Source organism: Syzygium oleosum, unplaced genomic scaffold, assembly GCF_021117445.2.
Source record: "Syzygium oleosum isolate NSW1041296 unplaced genomic scaffold, Sole_v2.1 Sole_v2.02, whole genome shotgun sequence".
Taxonomy (NCBI): Eukaryota; Viridiplantae; Streptophyta; class Magnoliopsida; order Myrtales; family Myrtaceae; genus Syzygium; species Syzygium oleosum.
Window position 1 is genome coordinate 11769096 of NW_026607486.1, and position 24762 is coordinate 11793857.

Genomic DNA, 24762 nt, shown 5'->3' on the forward strand with positions numbered 1-24762 from the left:
TCTTTTTATATGGGACAAAAATACAAAGCTTCCCCTCTAGATTTTCACCTTAAATCCTTCCGGCAGTCTTCAGAGCGGCGGTCGAGCAGCGGTCTTCATGAAAGTTTTCGTGTTTCCGCAAGGCCTCATTCACTTCCAACTGAACATTGGGCAAGCTAATGCCCTGGCCTTTGCTTTCCTGAGCAGCCAGAACCCGGGACTCATAACAATTGCGAATTCAGTCTTTGGGTCGAAGCCGCCGATCAATGTCGACGTCCTCACAAAGGCCTTCCAAGTGGACAGCAAACTGATCAACTATCTCCAGGCACAGAACTGGTTTGACAACCATCAGGAATAATGTGTTGGTTCATTACATCACAAGGAAAAATTCTTTCGAATAACATACTGACTTTTGGATACTAGTACAATTGCTTGTCACCTCTCTCTCTCTCTCTCTCTCTCTCTCTCTCTCTCTCTCTCTCTGAATGTGTGCGTGGCTCTACATTGTTTATTGAGATGAAACTGTATACCATATAGTGAATCTTACATGAACTATGAGCAGAGAATTTGCATTTTGCATCTCATCCGCAAAACGACATGAGTAGTAATTCTTTTTTCTTGAAAATTAGTGCGCTCTCCGTTTTGCCCTTCTCTATTGACAATATTACTAATTAGTAATTCCGTGATTAATTAAACTTAATTAAATCAGTAATTAGTATCATTTTGGTTCCGAGTCTAAACATCCAATTCGTAGGCCCTCATTTTCCTTTACAAAAGTTAACAGCAAATAGTAGGAAAAGAGAGAGAAATTCGTCGTCTTCGTCCTCATTTACCCTTCTTTGTCGACAATATGTTCAATGGGGATGATGTGCATCTATCACCCCTATGGCCATTCAAGGAATTGATTTCCTTTATTTGGTGTCGTCTCATTCAGAACATATGAAGAGCTTCAAGGATTGTTGTGCATGCAATAAATAAAAGCGTGAGATAATGCTTAAGAGGGCATATGTTGCCATATCGGAAAGGAAAGATACCGAAATATAAACAAAAATTTCTTTGGTGGTTGTTTTTATTTACGCTTTCCTTTTATTTTTCTACTGTCTTTAATTTTGATTAGTGACTCCAGACGTCCTTGATGGCTTGGCGCATGCCACCATGTCATTTAGTAAGAAACTTTTAGTACACGGAGAGAGTATTATAGTTCCGAAAATTGCTCACCCCCCGCCTATCCATAAGATTTGAATGTGTTACGGTTATTAATGTAAAACCATCGGAATCACCTCAGTGGCATAATAGTGACAAATCTAGACAAAATGGAAAGAGATTGCACGTTAATTGCTCGCAGCCGTATCACAATCCATGCAAATGGAGACAACAGATAATCACACATTCTAATATCCAACACAAACTCCAACACAAAACATGAGAAATAAATAGCTCTTTGGGAGAAAGTGCAACGGCAGAATCTGTGGGAAGTATGAGAAGAAATCAAACACGCAATAACCTAAGCGAGTCTGGTTCATATCAATCACAACGAATATTTTTGTTACTCAAACAATCACCATCAGTTACATTAAGAGCACTTCTCTTATTGGGAAGCAATTGTCAGTCTAAGAAGCAATCATGTATGGAGAATATAGGGGTAATCCGATGTCTTGGAGGTCAACGTATCCGCTTAATTGTCGTACCAAAACTGTGCCTGGAGGTAGTCAACAACCTTCTTGTCCACTTGGAAGGCCTTGGTGAGAACATTGGCCGATATGAGCGGCTTCGATCCGAACACCGCATTAGCGACGGTAATGACTCCTGGGTTCTGGCTGCTCAGAGCAGCAAAGGCCAGTGCGGGGGTCTTTCCTACGTTCAGCTGGAAGTGGATGAGACCGATTGGGAATGCAAACACATCCCCTTTGTACAAGACTTTGGTGAAGAGGGTGTTGTTTAATTGGTTGGACGTGACGAAGCCGACGAGCAGCGTGCCCTCAGTGACGACCAGAACCTCGGACCCACGAGGGTGAGTGTGGGGAGGATTCAGGCCACCCGGAGCGAAGTCGATACGAGCCATGGAAATGCCGAGGGTGTTGAGTCCAGGAAATTGGTCCACAAAAGCGGGCGTGACTTTCGATCCGAGCGAATTCGCAGTATTCCCCGGGTATCTGAACCCCTTAAAGAGGAAATCATCTGCCGTGACTTGTTTTGGGTCCTTGCAAAACTTTCCATTCACAAATACTGCATAAGAAAGGGAATTCGTGTTATGAGGCTTATCCAAGGAGAAACTCTTTTTGGACCATTTCCTTTAGGATCATTAGAACAGAAATATACGAGTGACGCCTCTATGGCAGAGGTCCTACCTTTGGGGTCATTGATGGCCACACAGAAGTCCTGAAGAGGACTGGGGTCGTAGGCGAAAGCGGTGGCTGTTGCCAGAGCCAAGATGAGAAGGCAAGTTGGAAGAAACTTCATTGGGGTTGTGCGCCGGAGAGTTGGGGCTTGGATATTCTTCTCTTCTTTTGTTTGCTTGAGATAAGAGCGGGATGTCTTGCATGGAGAAGTGATCCCTTTTTATAGAAGATGGTGGTGTTGACCCTGTATTAAATTTTCTATGATAAGCAACACGGCCAGGCCTATACCAAGTCTCCTATGTGCTTGTTAATATCTTATTCCCAGAGATGAATTGTTCCAAAACTCAAAAGGCCTCTTACTTTGGCCCATCCGCTTTCCCACATAAGAAAACGCTTGTTATCCAATATAGAAATGGACTTCTTCAATCATCTTTAAACCTTCGGTTTCCTTCTTTACTGTTTTAATGTCCTGTGCTGATTCTGGCTCGGTTGGACAGAGCGAGGGCCAATTCTTCTCTAAGGGCATCGTTTGATCAAATCAATATGTCCATTAAAAATGGCGTACGAACCAATGTGTTCACATGCATCTCCATCCTCCACCTGGAAAACACTAAATCACTTCCTATAGATATTATGTTTACTTTCTTATACAAACATGCAGGGTGTTCGCATTAAAGGAATATCCATAAATCATCTGTTCCCTCAGTTTTCTAGGTCTGATTACCCGTTTTCTAAAAATTCGAACATAGCATCTAAATTTGAAATAGCCCTATGCATTTATTTATTTATTTATTTTTTGGTAAAGGCCTATGCATTTATTATAGACTAGAAAATCCGAGAATATAAAAAGATGAAAAGCAAAGTGGGAATCCTTCTCGTCGAAGATGGAATGACTAGTTCTCAATGAGAACGCGTTTAGTTTTACAATGATTCCCCAGCAACAAGGAAGAATAAACAATTGTCGTGGACTTGGCAGCGTTCCTGGCTTCGGCTGCTTCCTGCAGGCCAATTGACTGGGACTGAGTCAAATGAATGACTCCTATATGTAGATTTGCTACTCATGGAGCATTTCACAACAATTCTGAACGAAGCAGAATTACCGATACAGACTAAACCAAGCTCAGAAATTTTTCCATGATGAAGTTCTTTCAAATATTTGTCTTCTTGGCTATGGCATCCTCCTGTGCCTTTGCCTCTGACCCAAGTCCTCTTCAGGACTTCTGTGTCGCCGCGGATAACCCCAACTCTGCGGTGTTTGTGAATGGGATGTTCTGCAAGGACCCGAAGCTCGCCACAGCAGATGATTTCTCGTTCACAAAGTTCAGATATCCCGGGAACACATCGAATCCGCTCGGATCCAAAGTGACGACTGCTTTCGTCGACCAATTCCCGGGACTCAACACTCTCGGCATCGCCATGGCCCGCCTCGACTTTGCTCCGTATGGTCTAAACCCCCCACACATCCATCCTCGTGGAACGGAGATGCTTGCGGTCGTGGAGGGCACGCTTCTTGTCGGTTTCGTCACATCCAACCAATTGAACAACACTCTATTTTCCAAAGTCCTGACCAAAGGAGATGTTTTCGTGTTTCCGCAAGGCCTCATTCACTTCCAGCTGAACATCGGACAAACCAATGCACTGGCGTTTGCTTTCTTGAGCAGCCAGAACCCGGGACTCATAACAATCGCGAATTCAGTCTTTGGGTCGAAGCCGCCCATCAATGTCGACGTCCTCACAAAGGCCTTCCAAGTGGACAGCAAACTGATCAACTATCTCCAGGCGCAGAACTGGTTTGACAACCATTAGACAGATGTTCACAAGAACAATTGTGTTTGTTCATTACGTCACAGAGAAAAATTCTTTTGAATAACATACTGACTTTTGGATACTAGTACAATAGCTTGTCATCTCTCTCTCTCTCTCTCTCTCTCTCTCTCTCTCGCTGAATGTGTGCGTGGCTCTACATTGTTTATGGAGATGAAACTGTATGCCACATAGTGAATCTTGCATTAAATATGAGCAGTGAACTTGCATTTTGCATCTCATCGGCAAAAGGACATAAGTAGTAATTTTTTTTCTTAAAATTTCCGACTTATTTCTCTGTAATTCTGGAAGGAAACAAATTTCATATATTCGGAGGGCTAATTTTGGATTAGTTTGGATCTTTACTTTGATGCAATTTTTAGTCAAGCGAAATTTAATTGATAACATTCAGGAAAAATCAATATGGGCACCTGGAACGGAGATCAATTTAAACGTGCAAGGATTTTCAAAATATGGCGTGACTCAATTACAATTACGTACGCATTTCAAGCAGGTGCCTTTCATCACTGGAGTGCATTCGGGGAAAAAAACAACATGAGAGCAACTGCTCATGCGCGTAGAAGAAGGAATTTTTTGAAGCACTGCGACAATAATTTTTTGATCGTTGGACCAAAGAAGAAAAGCCAGGTGATGGACCACATGATTAGGCTTATGGATCTCATCTCGACAACCATGTCACTAACAAATTCCCCATTTTTCCAATTTCACTTTTTTCTATTTCGCGACGTGGCTTTCATAACTAATTAATGGGCCGCCCATTGGACTGAAAATTGACGCGCTCTTCGTTTTACCCTGCTTTGTCGACATTTTTACCAATTAGCAATTTTGTGATTAATTAAACTAAATTAAATCAATAATCAATATCATTTCGTTCGGAGTCTAAACATACAACTCATAGACCCTCGTTTTCCTTCATAAAATTTAACAGCAAATACTACGAAAATACAAAGAGAAATTCGTCATCTTCGTCTTTGTTTATTCTTTTTTCTTGACATTACGTTCAATGGGGCATGATGTGCATCTGTCACCTTTATGGCCGTTCAAGGAATTGATTTCCTTTACTTGGTGTGCTCGCATTCAAACATATGAAGAGCTTCAAGGATTGTCGTGCATACAACAAATGAAAGTGTGAAATAATGCTTAAGAGGACATCTATTGCCATATTTGAAAAGGAAGATAACCAAATATAAACTAAAATTTCTTTGGTTGTTGTTTTTGTATACATGTCCTCCTTTTCTGTTTCTACGGTTTTTAATTTTGATTACCGACTTCGAACGTACTTGCTAAGATGGTGCATGCCATCATGTCATTTAGTAAGAAACTTTTAGTACACCGAGAGAGTATTATAGTTCCGAAAATTGCTCACACCCCGCCTATCCATAAGATTAGAATGCGTCACAGTTAGTAATGTCAAACCATCACAATCACCTCCGTGGCATAATTTCTTAATTAAACATGACTAATCTAGGCAAAATGGAAACGGAGATTACACATTAATTGCTAACAGTTGTATCACAATCCATGCAAACGGAGACAACAGATGACCACACATTCTGATATCCAACACGAACTCCAGCACAAAACATGAGCAATAAAGAGTTCTTTGGGAGAAAGTGCAACTGCAGTATCTGTTGGAAGTGAAAGAAGAAATCAAATACACATAAACCTAAGCGAGTCTGGTTCGAATCAATCATAAAGAATGATCCTGTAGTACTGAAACATTCGCCATTAACAAAGAGCACTTCTCTTATTTAGAAACAATTGTCAAACTAAGCAATCATGTGTGGACAATGTAGGGGTAATCCGATGTCTTGGAGGTCAACGTATCCGCTTAATTGTTGTACCAAAACTGCGCCTGGAGGTAGTCAACAACCTTCTTGTCCACTTGGAAGGCCTTGGTGAGAACATCGGCCGATATGGGCGGCTTCGATCCGAACACCGCATTAGCGATGGTAATGACTCCTGGGTTCTGGCTGCTCAGAGCAGCAAAGGCCAGTGCGGGGGTCTTTCCAATGTTCAGCTGGAAGTGGATGAGACCGATTGGGAACGCAAACACATCCCCTTTGTACAAGACTTTGGTGAAGAGAGTGTTGTTTAATTGGTTGGACGTGACGAAGCCGACGAGTAGCGTGCCCTCAGCGACGACCAGAATCTCGGACCCACGAGGGTGAGTGTGGGGAGGATTCAGGCCACCCGGAGCGAAGTCAATACGGGCCATGGAAATGCCGAGAGTGTTGAGTCCTGGGAATTGGTCCACAAAAGCGAGGGTGACTTTCGATCCGAGCGGGTTTGCAGTATTCCCCTGGTATCTGAACCCCTTAAAGAGGAAATCATCTGCTGTGACTTGTTTTGGATCCTTGCAAAACTTTCCATTCACAAATACTGCATAAGAAACGGAATTTGTGTGATTAGGCTTATTCAAGCAAAAACTCTTTCTGGAGCAATTCCTTTAGGATCATTAGAACGGAAATATACTAGTGACGCTACAGCAGAGGTCCTACCTTTGGGATCATTGATGGCCACACAGAAGTCCTGAAGAGGACTGGGGTCATAGGCAAAAGCGGTGGCTGTTGCCAGAGCAAGGATGAGAAGGCAAGTTGGAAGAAACTTCATTGGGGTTGTGCACCGGAGAGTTGGGGCTTCGATATCTTCTCTTCTTTTGTTTGCTTGAGATAGGAGCGGGATGTCTTGCATGGAGAAGTGATCCCTTTTTATAGAAGATGGTGATGTTGACCCAGTATTAAATTTTCTGTGATAAGCAACACGGCCAGACCTATACCAGGTCTCCTATGTGCTTGTTAATATCTTATTCCCAGAGATGAATTGTTCCAAAACTCGAAAAGCCTCTTACTTTGACCCATCCTCTTCCCCAGATAAGAAAAGGCTTGTTATCTGATATAGAAATGGACTTCTTCAATCATCTCTAAATCTTCGGTTTCCTTCTTTACTGTTTAGATGTCGTGCGCGGATTCTAGCTCAGCTAGATTGAGCGAGGGCCGATTCTTCTCTAAGTGCATCGTTTGATCAAATCAATCTGTCCATTAAAAATGATGTAGGAACCTGTGTGTTCACATGCATCTCCATCCTCCACCGGGAAACCACTTATTCACTTCCTATAGATGTTAAGTATACTTTCTTATACAAACATGCAGGATGTTCACATTAAAGGGATCATATCCACAAACCATCAGTTCCCTCAATTTGATTACCCGCGCTCTAAAAATTACAACGTGGCATCTAAAGTTGAATTAGCCGTAGGCATCCATTGTAGACTAGAAAATCTGAGAATGGGAAAAGATGAAAAGTGAAGTGGATCTCTTCTCGTCAAAGATCGAATGACTAATTCTCTATGAGAACTCGTTTATTTTTTCAAGCAAGGCAGAAACATGAGGTGGTTGAGGTTGCAGAATGATTCCCCAGCAGCACGGAAGTATAAACAATTGTCGTGGACTTGGCAGCGTTCCTGGCTTCTGCTTCTTCCTGCAGGCCAATTGACTGGGACAAAGTCAAATGACTGACGCCAATGTATAGAGTTGCTAAACATTCCGCATTTCACAACAATTCTCAACGAAGCAGAATTACCAAGACCACCAAGCTCAGAAATTTTTCCATGATGAAGTTCTTTCAAACATTTGTCCCCTTGGCTTTGGCATCATCCTGTGCCTTTGGCTCTGAGCCGAGGCCTCTTCAGGAGAAAATGTTCAGTGACAGAAAATGTAAAGGAAGAAGAAATATTGAAAATGTTCTTGTTGTATGTATTCTGTACATGTACATGCCAATATTTATAGTACAAAGAAAAGATCAAATAAAGAATAAACGAGATACATTTTCCTAATTAATCCCGATTGACTGCATCAATTAATCCTCAATCTTCATGATTAGAATCAGAATCAAGAATCAAATCGGATCTTTCTCCAACACTCCCCCTCAAGCTGGTGGCTTATATATGTCAAAGACGCCTAGCTTGCTTAGAAGATACGCATGCTGTCTCTTGCACAAAGGCTTAGTGAAGATGTCTGCAGGCTGCTCCACAGTTCTAATTCCTCGAGTTGTAATAATCCCTTCTTGAATTTTTTCTCGAGTGAAATGACAGTCAACTTCTATATGTTTTGTTCTTTCATGAAAAACTGGATTTGCTGCTAATTTGAGTGCTGCATCATTGTCACAAAATAGTTTACTTGCTCCATCAATTTGTACCCCAAGATCCGATAGCAAACCTCGTATCCAAATAATCTCGCAAATAGTTTTTGCCATAGCTCGATATTCTGATTCAGCTGATGATAAAGAAACAGTTGATTGTTTCTTTGTCTTCCACGAGATTAAAGATCTTCCCAGTTTGATGCAAAAACCTGTGATAGATCTTCTGGTCGTTGGGCAAGTCGCATAATCTGTATCACAATAAGTTGTCATTTCCATGTTGCAATCACGAGATAACAAGATTCCAAGTCCTGGACATCCTTTCAAATATTTCACGACTTTTAGTGCTGCATTCATGTGTGATTGTTTTGGGTTATGCCTAAATTGGTTGAGTAACTGCACTGCATAACATATGTCGGGCCGAGTTATGGTGAGATAAATCAATTTCCCCACAAGTCACTGATATCCTGATGGATCTCCAAGTAATGGATCTTCATTGGGTGACGTTGAGCTCTTATCATATTCAAGTGTTGTGAGCTTGACATTTTGTTCAATGGGAATAATAGCTGGCTTACATCCCGATAATCCTGCTTCAGATATGATCTCCAAGACAAGCTTCCGCTGACTAAGACATATTCCCTTGTCGGATCTGGCTATCTCAATACCAAGAAAATATTTGGGAGATCCCAAATCTTTGATATGGAAGGTAGAGCGCAAATAACCCTTAAATTTCTTAATAGCGGAATCATCATTTCCCATAATGAGTATATCATCAACGTATATCAATAAATAAATTGATGAAGTACCTTGGGTCCATGTGAACAGGGCATAGTCATGCTTGGAGTGCTTAAAACCTGCATTTGTGAGTGCAGTTGTGAATTTGGCGTACCACTGTCGAGAAGCCTGTTTGAGACCATACAGGGATTTACGGAGACGACAAACCCGAGACTCCCCCTGTCTGCGTAAACCCTGTGGGAGTTCCATGTATATTTCTTCGTCCAGATCGCCATGAAGAAAAGCATTATGGACATCCATCTGATGTAATTCCCAATTACGAAACGTAGCAACTGATAGAAAAGAGCGGACAGTGACCTCTTTGGCAACGAGAGAGAAGGTTTCATGATAATCAAAGCCTTCTCGTTGTGTGAATCCTTTAGCAACTAGCCGAGCCTTGTAACGTTCAATGGAACCATCTGCCTTGTATTTGATTTTACATACCCATTTGCAGCCAATGGGTTTTCTGTTTGGAGGCAGAGGAACTATATCCCAAGTATGATTATCCATAAGGGCACCCAATTCGGCTTCCATAGCTGTCACGCCCCGTACCCCACGAAGCGCGAACATCCCATCTCCGGTCCTTTGTGATGCAACGCTCCCAGGATGCGTCGCCGACCCAACGCCCAATCAGAGATAAGTCACATGCGGAAATAACGTATATAAATATACATATACACCCGTACAAAAACAACACACGTGAGACCAAGGTAGAACAGCCATCAAACAAGAATATACACTTGTACTGTTATAGTAAAAGCCTTTTTACACTATCCATTTGTACAACTCCAAAAACCTCAACATCAGTATTTAACTGCCACTATATCAAAAAGGGTAGGTGGCACAGGTGGTTAGGCTAACTAGGATATGAATGCTATTCAAAAAGAGACGGTCTTCGCTTCCCATGGTACCGGCCTGCTCTAGGGCTCCCAGTCAGGGTCGAACGACTCGGTAGAATCATCTGGCAACTCCTCGGAGGCATCTTTACGACTGGGGGTCTGAAAAGTTTCGGTTTACACAACCGTGAGACGAATCTCAGTGAGTTCAACCCCTAAACCTAGGCTAGGCTAGCATGCAATCTCCCGACCGGAAATAAATATTTAATTCACAATACAACAACAATCAAATAATTCTCTGACCCTACAGGTTAGGCAGTTCAATATATAATAATCACGACACGTACGTGACACACATTATCACACGTACGCCAATCACATGCTCATGCACCGAGTCTCACACACTCGCATGCCAATCCATGCATGTTCATGCATGCAAATATCGTCGACATGTCACGTATATTTCCCGGCCCACTGGCCCACACTGGCACACTGGCAATTGTCCAATTTATTATTTATTACGACTCGAGTCAACAACATTCACGGCCCGGTGCGTCTAGCCTGCTTCAAAGTGCATGAGGCGCAGCAACCGATCTGGCCCAGTGTCTCTAGCCTGCTTCAAAGTGCATGAGGCGCAACACCGATCTCCTTACGAACCAGAGCCTGCTTCAAAGTGCATGAGGATGGTCGTCTTCCGGACGTACTGGGCATCGCCCTACTTCAAAGTGCATGAGGACGGTATCGACCCGAAGGTCATGACCCAAAGGTCCTTAGGTGATCACACAACAAATTATTATCTGAACCCAGCGTAAAACGCTTCAGGGTATTTTAGGTGATCACATGCTCATGGCAAGCACGCATTCTCGCACAATTTCATCACATGCCTCACTCTTGGCATACACAATGCGTGTCCATGTTATGCAATGCAATGCAATGCACCATGAGCGCCAATATAATTCAAACACTCAATATCACAACACGTGCTCAATTGACCCAATTAATACCGTGTGGCCTAACGTGCGAATCACAAATCAACAATTAATTTCAAACCAATCATTGGCCAATCGCACTCCACATAATTCAACCACACGACATGTGACATGGCAGTACGAAGTCAATCACAATTAAGCACAAATTACGTACAATCAGTCAACCCAGACATACCCGGTAAATTTCTAATGGGCTCCTAAATTGATCATTTAATCCAATTAATCTCCCCAAATAATTCTCATTAATCCACTAAATTTTCCCAATAATAATTTCTACCAATCAGTCCTCATCCCAGTCTGAAATATACACTGATATTACCTAAGCCAGTCCAAAAATGCACCGATAATACCTAAACCAGTCCAGAAAAATGCACTATCAGTCCTAATCCGGGTTTAGGAATTTTACTCACCTAATCCAAGGTCACGACGACGGGGAACGGCGGCCGATCACTGGTGAACAGTGAAACCGGCGGCGAAATTCCCGGCGACGGCGTACGGACGGCGTGAACAGTGACCGTACGGACGGCGACCGTACGGCGCTATAGTACCGTCCGTACGGGGACACTGTACGGACAGCATCGTACAGCGTGGCTGGACGGCTGGGTGGCGACGGAACAGCGATCGGAGCTCCAGCGAAGCTCCGGCGAGGCTCCGACGCGGCGGCGGTGCTAACCCGGGAGAGAAAAAGAGAGAAAAAGAGAGGGAAAGAGAGAGAGAAATGGGTCGGATAGGGACAAGGCCGAGGCTGGGGGCTGTGGTGGTCGACGGCGGGGCACGGCGGCCGGCGGCGGCGCTCCGGCGGCCGGCGGCGAGCTCCGGCGAGGCAAACCGAGAGAGAGAAAATGAGAGAAAGAGAGGATGATCTGCTGGTGGGGGTGGTCTGGCCGAGAGGGAGGGTGAGGAGAGAGAGAAAGCAGTCCAAGTTGATCAAATATATCAGCCCACAAGTGCCACGTGTCGCCGATCCGCGAAAAATGACCAAAACGCCCCTAATCTAACGGTTCTAAAGAGATAGGCTTAAATAATTGAGGGGCAATTAGGTCTTTGGTGCCAATAATGCAGCTGATAACCTCTGGTAATTATCCCAAAAATATCCCAAAAATTCGGACCTGAAAATAGCCCAAGGGCAAAATCGTCATTTTTCCGGTCCCGGGGCGAAATTCCAATTTTCGCACATACGCGTTCCATATGTGCGTGGTCAACATAATATGGTGTCGGATTCGCGAAATTCACTTTCTAAGCCCTCGAAAATCGACTGCGAAGTTTCGGGAATAAAATAATATTATTTTCTCAATTTTTGTCGAAATTCCAATTTTTGGCCATAATGACTCCTGGTATGCGTGGCCACCCAAAAATGGCGTTGGCCACGAAAAATAACCTCAGACGGCCTCAGAATCAACGCTGGCGTCCCGAGGGGCAAAATCGTAATTTTTCACCCCCGGACCGAAATTCCAATTTTTAACTGTACTAACTCAAAATATGCGTGGCCAGCATAATATGACGTCAGATTCCCAAAAATAATCTCTTAAGCCATCGAAAATCGACATCGAAATCCGGATCCAATTTCGTGATCAAAACTCGCTCGATTTCCAATTTCAGGGTCCCTCACTAACGGGCGGCTGTCTAGAGGTTACGCGTATCGACCTAGGGTTATCCGAGTCATGACGGTCCTAATCATTGAGAGAATGAGAAATTATCACTAGTCCTAGAGGTCACGATCGTCCGGTTTAAGTTCAGGACTGGTTGGCCACGTGCACTCTCGGTCATGCAGAATCACCTGCGAATCCGATTGTACATCGTTGGCCTTGGCCAAACCAAATCCGTTACCTTTCCTAAGATCGATCCACATTGGTTCATAATATTCTCTCATTATTTCTCGTGATCGGTGTCCGCTTCGCGATCGAATCCTTGGTCCACGTACCGCTTTCTAATTAGCCATACCCTATTGGTTAGTATCCCGAGAGTGATCAGCTCTGGGTGAGACTTACTAAAATGAAATGCGAAATATTGATAATTTTATTGATCCCGGAATTACATCGAAATTCGGGCTGTTACAATAGCTTGTTGCCATCGCAGGTCACATGCTGCTTCTTCATAAGATGAAGGTTCCTGTTCCTCAGATATGCGACTAATGCAGCACATGTGTTCTGCTGACAGTCGATTAAAAGAGACATATGAAGATACAGGATATTGGGTACTTGGAGAATTCAGTGTGGGGCATATGTAGTCCTTTGTCCATGTAGGGGGACGAATTTGACGTCCGGATCGCCGAGGTGGTTCAGCAATTGGTTGTTCCAATAATGAAGGAGATGACTGACCAATATGCTACTGTGGAGATGGAATCGGTAAATCTTCCTCCTCGGTGGATGGCATAAGTGACTCCATCGCCTGGTTTGAGTATTCAGGAGCTTCTGGTGTTTGATCAGGAGAGACGAAAACATATGGTGAAGTCATAGATAAATCTTCTTCGGATAAGAATTGATGATGTTTTGACTCCAATACAGTTGTTTGGAAAGAATATGTCGATTCCTGAAATGAGAATATATCTTCATGGAAAACAACATCTCTACTAACAAAGAACCTGCCTGTAGATATTTCCATAACCCTGTAACCTTTCTGGAGGAGAGGATATCCCATGAACACACATCGAATGGCACGAGGGTCCATTTTGTTTCGAGGACCCACATTTGTTGCATAACATAAGCAGCCAAAAACTCTCAGGTGTCCTATTTCCGGTTGTTTGTTGAAAAGCATTTCAAAAGGAGATCGTCCCTCAAGAATTCTAGTTGGCATGCGATTAATCAAATAAGCCGCCGTGACCACACAATCACCCCAAAAAATTTCAGGAATAGATGCTTGATACTTTAGAGCTCGAGCTACTTCTAAGAGATGACGATGTTTGCGCTCTACAACCCCATTTTGTTGAGGAGTGTAGGTGCAAGAGGTTTCATGAAGTATCCCATGAGAAGCAAGGAAAGAATTGCACTCTGTAGTGAAAAACTTGCGTCCATTGTCTGTTCGAATTTTATGGACAGACTTGTCGAATTGATTTTTAATTAAGGAAAAGAAATTCGACAATTTAGAGAATGTTTGACTCTTGGATTGCATGAGGAAAACCCAAGTGGCACGAGTGTGATCATCTACAATTGTTAAGAAAAAGCGAGACCCATCATGATTTGAAGTATGATAGGGACCCCAAATGTCTACATGAAGCAGGGAGAATGCATCAGTAGCTCGAGATGTGCTTATCGGAAATGGTGCTCATGATTGTTTTGCCAAAGGACAAATTTGACAATTTGAATGAGGAAAACGAGCACTATGACCTAAACGTTGATGAAAAAGAGAATTTTTATTGCTGGTGGTAGCATTACATGAAATGCTTTTATTGAATAATGAAATATCAAAGCCCTTTGGAAAGCTGATCCAAAAATACAATCCTTGTGCAACACTACCCAAGCCCATCATGTTGCTAGTCGAATGGTCCTGAAAGAAATAGTTTTCGGAATTGAATATGACATGACAAGAGTTGTCTTCACAAATCTTGGAAACTGATATAAGGTTGAATTCAAATTCAGGAATGTAGAGGACATTTTTAAGGGTAATGTTTGGACTAAGATGAACTATTCCAATTTTGGTGACATGAGTGACAGTACCATTTGGAAGACGAACAGATGCATCAGGATTTGTTTTGTGGTGATCAGAAAACATTTGCTCATTACAGATTATGTGGTCACTAGCGCCAGAGTCGATTATCCATGCATCAACTGAAATGCTATCATTCTTGGGAAAAGAAGTACCTGAAAAACTTGCTGCCTTGTCTGTAATCTTTAATTGATTCAATGCCCTCATGATATGCTGGTATTGATCATTAGTAATGGTCTGATTTGCCCTATCAGTCCCTTATGTCAAAACCTGATAAGCAGAAAAATCTTTCTCCTTTTTCTCTTTATCATTCGGTTTTCCATGTAACTTCCAGCAGGTATCAACAGTGTGATGTGGACGTTTGCAATAATCACAATATTTACCTTTGTTTTTAAAATTTTGTCCATTTCCTCTAGTTGACGTGGCGCTTCGTGGACCATATGATTTGAAATTCGGAGCTGTTGTGGCTTGATGGAGGCCACCCGATTCACCCGCATGGATGGTTGAATGAGAGCCGTCTGATCCCTTCTTGTAATCTGGACCGTCCATCTTTGAAACCCTATTATTTGGGTCTTCTTCATCCCAGCGATTAGAATTTCTGCTATGTGTCCCGAAGGAGGTCTGAGCTCGTGGCGGCAGCGGCGATCCCAGGGCGTTCGACGGTCGCTGTGATGTCCTCGCCAGAGCAGTGAGCGTCACGCTCTCTCCTATCTTCACGTACTCCGTCGTGGCCAGCCGCTGGTTCTCTTCTTGCACCGCTAGCTGATAGATCCGGCCAAGCGGAGGTACGGGATCCATGGCAAGGATTTGGGAACGAAATGGTGAGTAACTTTCATTTAGAATCAACAAAAAACGGGTTACCTTCTCTCTTTCTTGAATCTTTCTGTACTGTTCTAGTGTCGATTCGGGTCCTTGAAGTTCCTCCTCAGCCGCCTCGAGCTCGTTCCACAGAGCCGAGAGTCGATTGAAGCAAGCGGTAACCGAGAGGTTCCCTTGCTTCAACTCTGATATGGCCTGCGTGAGCGAGAAATGCTTCGCCCGATCCATTTTTCCATACATTTCCCGAATGCTATTCCACATTTTCTTTGAGTCTTCGGTCGGTGGGAGGCCGGCGGCGACGTCGGGGGCTATGCAGTTCCCAATCCAAGTGCGAACAAGTTGGTTGCATTTGCGCCAATATCGCTGTATCCGATCGTCGGTCGGGAAAGGCACGGTTCCGTCGATGAATCCGTCCTTGTCCTTGGTCACAAGGGCTCGCCGGAGATCCCGAGCCCATGTATTATAGTTATCGGGACCGGTGAGTTGCAAGTTAATAAGCCGGAGCTCTGGTCCGTCGGCCGGCGATGTGTAGAGTGCGTCGCCGGGTTCTGGACGGCCGTTGGCGCCCGGAATGGCGTACGGGTAGAAACCGGGTTGTAGTCCTGGGTAGGGATTCATCCCTTGACCCGGTAAAGTCTGATCGGATCCAGTTGGCTGGGCTTCTTGGGTGACTCCAAGTCCAGTATTCGCATTTCCTACGAATGAGCTGTGTTGGCCCCATTGACCTTGCACTGGTATCCATTGTATTGGCGGCCACTGGACATGACTGGAAGGCTCGATTGAAGTTGGTGCTGGAGTCGAGGGATGTTGTATCGGGTCATCTTGGTCTGATTTTTTATTCTGAGGTGAATTGTTGGACGATTCCTCCATCACAGGTAGGGCCGTTTGTTGGTTTTCAGTGGTAGGTGGTTTTTTTATTCTGACTTTTTGGCATGTATGCAGGTGTTTGAATTCCTACCCGAAGTGCTAACTCGTTTTGCCGGGTGAGATTTGCAACAATGAAATTAGAGAGCTAACGGGGGCAATTCGAAAGAATTTGTGGAAGCTAGGTCAGAACCGAAGGCTCTGATACCATGATAGAAAATGTAAAGGAAGAAGAAATATTGAAAATGTTCTAGTTGTATGTATTCTGTACATGTACATGCCAATATTTATAGTACAAAGAACAGATCAAATAAAGAATAAACGAGATACATTTTCCTAATTAATCCCGATTGACTGCATCAATTAATCCTCAATCTTCGTGATTAGAATCAGAATCAAGAATCAAATCGGATCTTTCTCCAACATTCAATAGTACCCAAAGCGCCATGTCAGCTGCTGATGTGCTGCGCATTTGTCTAGTCAGATCCATTCAGAGGCTGACACGTGGCAAACTTATTATATTTGAATAAACATGTCTGAGAATTGGACTGGTGCCCATAAATGCTTTTGGCAGCGTTTTGCAGCAAAAAATTTGAACGCCCGCCCAGAAAAGAAGAGAGAGAGTTTCTCCTTCGTCCTTCGAATGCTTAGGATAGCTCAAACATCTCTGTTTTCGCTTAGAATCGAACTCCTTCATCTTCGCTCGACCGCAGCCTCGAATACCTCCATTTTCGCGAGTGGCGAAGATCTCCACTTTCGCAAAGACAGCCGCTCGATAGTCACTTCCAAGACCTCCATTTTCTCGAGGAAGGTCGCTTCAAAGACCTCCACTTTCATTAAGACTGCCGCTTTTGCTTAGAAGACCTCCTTGAAGCGGCGGGAGATGGAATTCCCAATCCTGGACTCTAATTTCCAGAGGTTTTTTGTGCTCTTCGCGGCATTTTCCCAGGTTCGTCGACCCCTCTCTGTTATTAGCCGTTTGGCCGCAGAGGAAAGAAAGAAAGTACTCCACTAATAGCTATTCTTTGTAAATGATATATCATTAACATTGATCAAAGGGAAAACAGAGTTTTTGCTTGTCTTAGCAGCCAAGAATAGCTATTCTTTGTAATAGAGTGCTGCATTTCCATGTAGCTGTTTGTTGATGAAATTTCTGTCCTTTAAATTTTGGGTTATTTCTTTTTGCAGATGCAACCAAGAGTTCTTCAAGAAGTTATGATGAAAGATTAATAATGATCGACTCAATTTCATCCCCGATCACGCTAATTCTTGGCAGCAGTGGTTCAAAGGGTACACACTCTTGAATGTATGCGCAGTTTCCATGTCTTCTAAAGCACTGGACTGATATGATTTACGTGTATTATGCCTCGACTTGCAATTTGCATTTATCATCTTTTTCTCCACAAAATGCGGACATTGCCGAGCTTGGAGAGGCATCGAACGAAAATGAACAAAGTGGAACTTGAGTGGAGCAACATAAGTTTGACCGCTGTAATTCTTCAATCTTTAACTAAATTATTATTTGAATGACAGTATCTAGATGTCCAGATGAAACTCGCATTCTTTAAGGGAAACATCTTGTTCAAAGGTTCATATGAGAAATTTATATCTATGCATTGTAGCTGCTTCTACATGAAAAATCGAAGGAGAAAGTTTTATTGTAGCTTACATAAAAACTTCTGAACAATCCCAACTTCTGTTTGTTCGCTCACCGGATGAGCACAATGTCAAATTGGGAGTGCAAAGGTGGATGTCAGAATAGTTAGCCACCAGAGTATGCACCATATTCATCTCCCTTTCTAGCTATAGACTCGAAACTTCTCTATGATCCATTTTCAAGGTAATATATTCTATATAAGGTAAGCAACAGTCTCTCCGAAAATAGAAGTTGAGAAATATATAGAAGATGTCAAGCAATAAACAAAGAAGTCTTCCCCAAACAAAAAAACAGATCCTTGAAAATCTGATGCATCGATTGCTTCCACATTCAACTTGTTTGCTGAAGGAAGATTAAAAAAGCAAACTTTTTTTGGGGTTCCTGCACAAAAGAGTATTAGAATTACCTTATGTCTTTCTCATGCTCAAATGCATTTTTAGAATGGAATGCTGCATATCAGTAAGCCAAAAGGATTAATGGAATAATTTTATCACATTAAATAAGCATCGTGAGGTGGGATTGGTAGAGAGTGTTATTCGCAATTACATACAAATGTGCATCTTTGCAATACTCCTTTACTTTTGTTTGCTTTATGTCCTTTTTCGCACTTCAAATCCCTTGCAAATTGCACATGCATTATATGTATTGTAAGTTTCATCTTCATTAGCAAACATCATGCCAATTCTAAATTCAAATTCTTCATCAATATTATGCACGATGATATTATCTTTTGAAAACTCGAAAATTTTACGAAAAGAATCTAATCATTAATATAGAGCAGATACAAATTTAATTCTAAAAAGATAGTCATGGCCATTTCTCCTGAGAACAAGGCATTGCTGGAAGTGAATCTCAGACACGAGTTTTGCAGTCCGCTCATATTGGTTTCTCACGGTGACACGGAGAGGCGTTCAATCGTTGTTTGGCCTGGAGGATTGCATTCCGACCAAAGCATCTAACACAATCCCACGACTTTTTAGCAAATCGTGAACCATTCATCTCCATATTACTGCCCACAGTGTTATCATTAACTAAGCAGGACTCAAATTGACTCAGCAAGCACGAAACGAAAGAAAAAATTGAAAGTTTAGAACAGCTCTGCAAGCACCGCACTCATAAACAGAGTAATCAGCGAGCTCCGGCAACAGATTCGCGCACTTGGGACACCGAACCGCCGAACTTTCTCCGCGTTCTCCATTCGAAGACAAACCTCTGAGAACCAGAGCGACAAGTCCAAGCAGAATATAAAAAGCTTCTTTTATTATATGGGAGAAAATCAGGGGGACAAAAGGTCATTGAGCTGGATTCCTGAGGCCACTGGGTGGTCTCTAATGCGAGCCTTTTATATGGGACAAAAATACAAAGCTTCCCCTCTAGATTTTCACCTTAAATCCTTCCGGCAGTCTTCAGAGCGGCGGTCGAGCAGCGGTCTTCATGAAAGTTTTCGTGTTTCCGCAAGGCCTCATCCACTTCCAACTGAACATTGGGCAAACTAATCCCCTGGCCTTTGCTTTCCTGAGCAGCCAGAACCCGGGACTCATAACAATCGCGAATTCAGTCTTTGGGTCGAAGCCGCCGATCAATGTCGACGTCCTCACAAAGGCCTTCCAAGTGGACAGCAAACTGATCAACTATCTCCAGGCACAGAACTGGTTTGACAACCATCAGGAATAATGTGTTGGTTCATTACATCACAAGGAAAAATTCTTTCGAATAACATACTGACTTTTGGATACTAGTACAATTGCTTGTCACCTCTCTCTCTCTCTCTCTGCTCTACATTATTTATTGAGATGAAACTGTATACCATATAGTGAATCTTACATTAACTATGAGCAGGGAATTTGCATTTTGCATCTCATCCGCAAAACGACATTAGTAGTATTTCTTTTCACTTGAAAATTAATGCGCTCTCCGTTTTACCCTTCTTTATTGACAATATTACTAATTAGTAATTCCGTGATTAATTAAACTTAATTAAATCAGTAATTAATATCATTTTGGTTCCGAGTCTAAACATCCAATTCGTAGGCCCTCATTTTCCTTTACAAGAAGTTAACAGCAAATAGTAGGAAAAGAGAGAGAAATTCGTCGTCTTCGTCATCATTTACCCTTCTTTGTCGACAATATGTTCAATGGGGATGATGTGCATCTATCACCCCTATGGCCATTCAAGGAATTGATTTCCTTTATTTGGTGTCCTCTCATTCAGAACATATGATGAGCTTCAAGGATTGTTGTCCATGCATCAAATAAAAGCGTGAGATAATGCTTAAGAGGGCATATGTTGCCATATCGGAAAGGAAAGATACCGAAATATAAACTAAAATTTCTTTGGTTGTTGTTTTTGTTTACGGTTTTCTTTCCTTTTTCTACTGTCTTTAATTTTGATTAGTGACTCTAGACGTCCTTGATGGCCTGTCGCATGCCACCATGTCATTTAGTAAGAAACTTTTAGTACATGGAGAGAGTATTATAGTTCCGAAAATTGCTCACCCCCCCCCTCCGCCCCCCCTATCCATAAGATTTGAATGTGTTACGGTTATTAATGTAAAACCATCGGAATCACCTCAGTGGCATAATAGTGACAAATCTAGACAAAAATGGAAAGAGATTGCACGTTAATTGCTCGCAGCCGTATCACAATCCATGCAAATGGAGACAACAGATAATCACACATTCCTATATCCAGCACAAACTCCAACACAAAACATGAGAAATAAATAGCTCTTTGGGAGAAAGTGCAACGGCAGAATCTGTGGGAAGTATGAGAAGAAATCAAACACGCAATAAACTAAGCGAGTCTGGTTCATATCAATCACAAAGAATATTTTTGTTACTCAAACAATCACCATCAGTTACATAAAGAGCACTTCTCTTATTGGGAAGCAATTGTCAATCTGAGAAGCAATCATGTATGGAGAATATAGGGGTAATCCGATGTCTTGGAGGTCAACGTATCCGCTTAATTGTCGTACCAAAATTGTGCCTGGAGGTAGTCAACAACCTTCTTGTCCACTTGGAAGGCCTTGGTGAGAACATCGGCCAATATGAGCGGCTTTGATCCGAACACCGCATTAGCGACGGTAATGACTCCGGGGTTCTGGCTGCTCAGAGCAGCAAATGCCAGTGCGGGGGTCTTTCCAATGTTTAGCTGGAAGTGGATGAGACCGATTGGGAACGCAAACACATCCCCTTTGTACAAGACTTTGGTGAAGAGGGTGTTGTTTAATTGGTTGGACATGACGAAGCCGACAAGCAGCGTGCCCTCAGCGACGACCAGAATCTCGGAGCCACGAGGGTGAGTGTGGGGAGGATTCAGGCCACCCGGAGCGAAGTCGATACGAGCCATGGAAATGCCGAGGGTATTGAGTCCAGGAAATTGGTCCACAAAAGCGGGCGTGACTTTCGATCCGAGCGAATTCGCAGCATTCCCCGGGTATCTGAACCCCTTAAAGAGGAAATCATCTGCCGTGACTTGTTTTGGGTCCTTGCAAAACTTTCCATTCACAAATACTGCATAAGAAAGGGAATTCGTGTTATTAGGCTTATCCAAGGAGAAACTCTGTTTGGAGCAATTCCTTTACGATCATTAGAACAGAAATATACGAGTGACGCCTCTATGGCAGAGATCCTACCTTTGGGGTCATTGACGGCCACACAGAAGTCCTGAAGAGGACTGGGGTCGTAGGCGAAAGCGGTGGCTGTTGCCAGAGCCAAGATGAGAAGGCTAGTTGGAAGAAACTTCATTGGGGTTGTGTGCCGGAGAGTTGGGGCTTGGATATCTTCTCCTTTTGTTTGCTTGAGATAGGAGCGGGATGTCTTGCATGGAGAAGTGATCCCTTTTTATAGAAGATGGTGGTGTTGACCCAGTATTAAATTTTCCATGATACGCAACACGGCCAGGCCTATACCAAGTCTCCTATGTGCTTGTTAATATCTTATTCCCAGAGATGAATTGTTCCAAAACTCAAAAGGCCTCTTACTTTGGCCCATCCGCTTTCCCACATAAGAAAACGCTTGTTATCCAATATAGAAATTGACTTCTTCAATCATCTTTAAACCTTGGGTTTCCTTCTTTACTGTTTTAATGTCCTGTGCTGATTCTGGCTCGGTTGGACAGAGCGAGGGCCAATTCTTCTCTAAGGGCATCGTTTGATCAAATCAATATGTCCATTAAAAATGGCGTAGGAACCAATGTGTTCACATGCATCTCCATCCTCCACCTGGAAAACACTAAATCACTTCCTATAGATATTATGTTTACTTTCTTATACAAACATGCAGGGTGTTCACATTAAAGGAATATCCATAAATCATCTGTTCCCTCAGTTTTCTAGGTCTGATTACCCGTTTTCTAAAAATTCGAACATAGCATCTAAATTTGAAATAGCCCTATGCATTTATTATAGACTAGAAAATCCGAGAATATAAAAAGATGAAAAGCAAAGTGGGAATCCTTCTCGTCGAAGATGGAATGACTAGTTCTCAATGAGAACGCGTTTAGTTTTACAATGATTCCCCAGCAACAAGGAAGAATAAACAATTGTCGTGGACTTGGCAGAGTTCCTGGCTTCGGCTGCTTCCTGCAGGCCAGTTGACTGGGACTGAGTCAAATGAATGACTCCTATATGTAGATTTGCTACGCATGTAGCATTTCACAACAATTCTCAACGAAGCAGAATTACCGATACAGACTAAACCAAGCTCAGAAATTTTTCCATGATGAAGTTCTTTCAAATATTTGTCTTCTTGGCTATGGCATCCTCCTGTGCCTTTGCCTCTGACCCAAGTCCTCTTCAGGACTTCTGTGTCGCCGTGGATAACCCCAACTCTGCGGTGTTTGTGAATGGGATGTTCTGCAAGGACCCGAAGCTCGCCACAGCAGATGATTTCTCGTTCACAAAGTTCAGATATCCCAGGAACACAACGAATCCGCTCGGATCCAAAGTCACGACTGCTTTCGTCGACCAATTCCCGGGACTCAACACTCTCGGCATCGCCATGGCCCGCCTCGACTTTGCTCCATATGGTCTAAACCCCCCACACATCCATCCTCGTGGAACGGAGATGCTTGCGGTCGTGGAGGGCACGCTTCTTGTCGGTTTCGTCACATCCAACCAATTGAACAACACTCTATTTTCCAAAGTCCTGACCAAAGGAGATGTTTTCGTGTTTCCGCAAGGCCTCATTCACTTCCAGCTGAACATCGGACAAACTAATGCACTGGCCTTTGCTTTCTTGAGCAGCCAGAACCCGGGACTCATAACAATCGCGAATTCAGTCTTTGGGTCGAAGCCGCCCATCAATGTCGACGTCCTCACAAAGGCCTTCCAAGTGGACAGCAAACTGATCAACTATCTCCAGGCGCAGAACTGGTTTGACAACCATTAGACAGATGTTCACAAGAACAATTGTGTTTGTTCATTACGTCACAGAGAAAAATTCTTTTGAATAACATACTGACTTTTGGATACTAGTACAATAGCTTGTCATCTCTCTCTCTCTCTCTCTCTCTCTCTCTCTCTCTCGCTGAATGTGTGCGTGGCTCTACATTGTTTATGGAGATGAAACTGTATGCCACATAGTGAATCTTGCATTAAATATGAGCAGTGAACTTGCATTTTGCATCTCATCGGCAAAAGGACATAAGTAGTAATTTTTTTTCTTAAAATTTCCGACTTATTTCTCTGTAATTCTGGAAGGAAACAAATTTCATATATTCGGAGGGCTAATTTTGGATTAGTTTGGATCTTTACTTTGATGCAATTTTTAGTCAAGCGAAATTTAATTGATAACATTCAGGAAAAATCAATATGGGCACCTGGAACGGAGATCAATTTAAACGTGCAAGGATTTTCAAAATATGGCGTGACTCAATTACAATTACGTACGCATTTCAAGCAGGTGCCTTTCATCACTGGAGTGCATTCGGGGAAAAAAACAACATGAGAGCAACTGCTCATGCGCGTAGAAGAAGGAATTTTTTGAAGCACTGCGACAATAATTTTTTGATCGTTGGACCAAAGAAGAAAAGCCAGGTGATGGACCACATGATTAGGCTTATGGATCTCATCTCGACAACCATGTCACTAACAAATTCCCCATTTTTCCAATTTCACTTTTTTCTATTTCGCGACGTCCCTTTCATAACTAATTAATGGGCCGCCCATTGGACTGAAAATTGACGCGCTCTTCGTTTTACCCTGCTTTGTCGACATTTTTACCAATTAGCAATTTTGTGATTAATTAAACTAAATTAAATTAATAATCAATATCATTTCGTTCGGAGTCTAAACATACAACTCATAGACCCTCGTTTTCCTTCATAAAATTTAACAGCAAATACTACGAAAATACAAAGAGAAATTCGTCATCTTCGTCATTGTTTATTCTTCTTTCTTGACATTACGTTCAATAGGGCATGATGTGCATCTATCGCCTGTATGTCCATTCAAGGAATTGATTTCCTTTACTTGGTGTGCCCGCATTCAAAACATATGAAGAGCTTCATGGATTGTCGTGCATTCCCGTTCCAGTGGATTCTCTAACCGACCTAAAGAAGCCTCCGACGTGTTATCCTTCTTTTTCAAAAGCGGCATTTTGCTCGGAATGGTTTCCTAGTTGGAGTCGGCACACGTAGGCCTCTAACCGGAGGAAGGAATAGAGTCAGGCCTTTACCGATCTGTTCTATCAAATGAAAGTGTGAGATAATAAGAGTATTTGAAAGGGAAGATAACAAAATATAAACTAAAATTTCTTTAAGTTGTTGTTTTTGTTTATGTCTTCCTTTTTCTTTTTCTACGGTCTTTAATTTTGATTATCAATTCCAGACGTACTCAATGGCATGGCGCATGCCACCGTGTCATTCGGTAAGAAACTTTTAGTACACCAAGAGAGCA

At 42.7% G+C, this 24762-nt stretch overlaps 5 protein-coding genes and 1 long non-coding RNA gene across 6 annotated transcripts; 3 read left to right on the top strand and 3 right to left on the bottom strand.

Annotated features, from left to right (window-relative positions):
• Nucleotides 1-1501: 1501 nt before the first annotated feature.
• Nucleotides 1502-2568, bottom strand: LOC130137428 (germin-like protein subfamily 1 member 7). Its single transcript, XM_056308716.1, has 2 exons — nt 2328-2568; nt 1502-2205 (listed from the first exon to the last, which is right to left on the bottom strand). Exons 1-2 carry the CDS (start codon nt 2437-2439, stop codon nt 1655-1657), a joined length of 663 nt encoding a protein of 220 aa, XP_056164691.1. The 5' UTR covers nt 2440-2568; the 3' UTR covers nt 1502-1654.
• An 841-nt stretch (nt 2569-3409) lies between these two features.
• Nucleotides 3410-4209, top strand: LOC130137442 (germin-like protein subfamily 1 member 17). The gene has a single exon (XM_056308745.1). It carries the CDS (start codon nt 3453-3455, stop codon nt 4122-4124), a length of 672 nt encoding a protein of 223 aa, XP_056164720.1. The 5' UTR covers nt 3410-3452; the 3' UTR covers nt 4125-4209.
• A 1438-nt stretch (nt 4210-5647) lies between these two features.
• Nucleotides 5648-7105, bottom strand: LOC130137434 (germin-like protein subfamily 1 member 7). Its single transcript, XM_056308735.1, has 2 exons — nt 6660-7105; nt 5648-6546 (listed from the first exon to the last, which is right to left on the bottom strand). Exons 1-2 carry the CDS (start codon nt 6834-6836, stop codon nt 5974-5976), a joined length of 750 nt encoding a protein of 249 aa, XP_056164710.1. The 5' UTR covers nt 6837-7105; the 3' UTR covers nt 5648-5973.
• A 7942-nt stretch (nt 7106-15047) lies between these two features.
• LOC130137453 (uncharacterized) lies at nt 15048-16626 on the top strand. The gene is made up of 2 exons (XR_008815886.1): nt 15048-16283; nt 16591-16626. It is a non-coding gene; the product is annotated as an uncharacterized LOC130137453 (long non-coding RNA).
• Nucleotides 16627-20665: 4039 nt separating this feature from the next.
• Nucleotides 20666-21654, bottom strand: LOC130137438 (germin-like protein subfamily 1 member 7). Its single transcript, XM_056308738.1, has 2 exons — nt 21499-21654; nt 20666-21376 (listed from the first exon to the last, which is right to left on the bottom strand). The coding sequence occupies exons 1-2, from the start codon at nt 21608-21610 to the stop codon at nt 20826-20828; spliced, it is 663 nt and encodes a 220-aa protein (XP_056164713.1). The 5' UTR covers nt 21611-21654; the 3' UTR covers nt 20666-20825.
• An 884-nt stretch (nt 21655-22538) lies between these two features.
• On the top strand, nt 22539-23339 carry LOC115668995 (germin-like protein subfamily 1 member 17). The gene has a single exon (XM_030590326.2). It carries the CDS (start codon nt 22583-22585, stop codon nt 23252-23254), a length of 672 nt encoding a protein of 223 aa, XP_030446186.1. The 5' UTR covers nt 22539-22582; the 3' UTR covers nt 23255-23339.
• Nucleotides 23340-24762: the final 1423 nt, after the last annotated feature.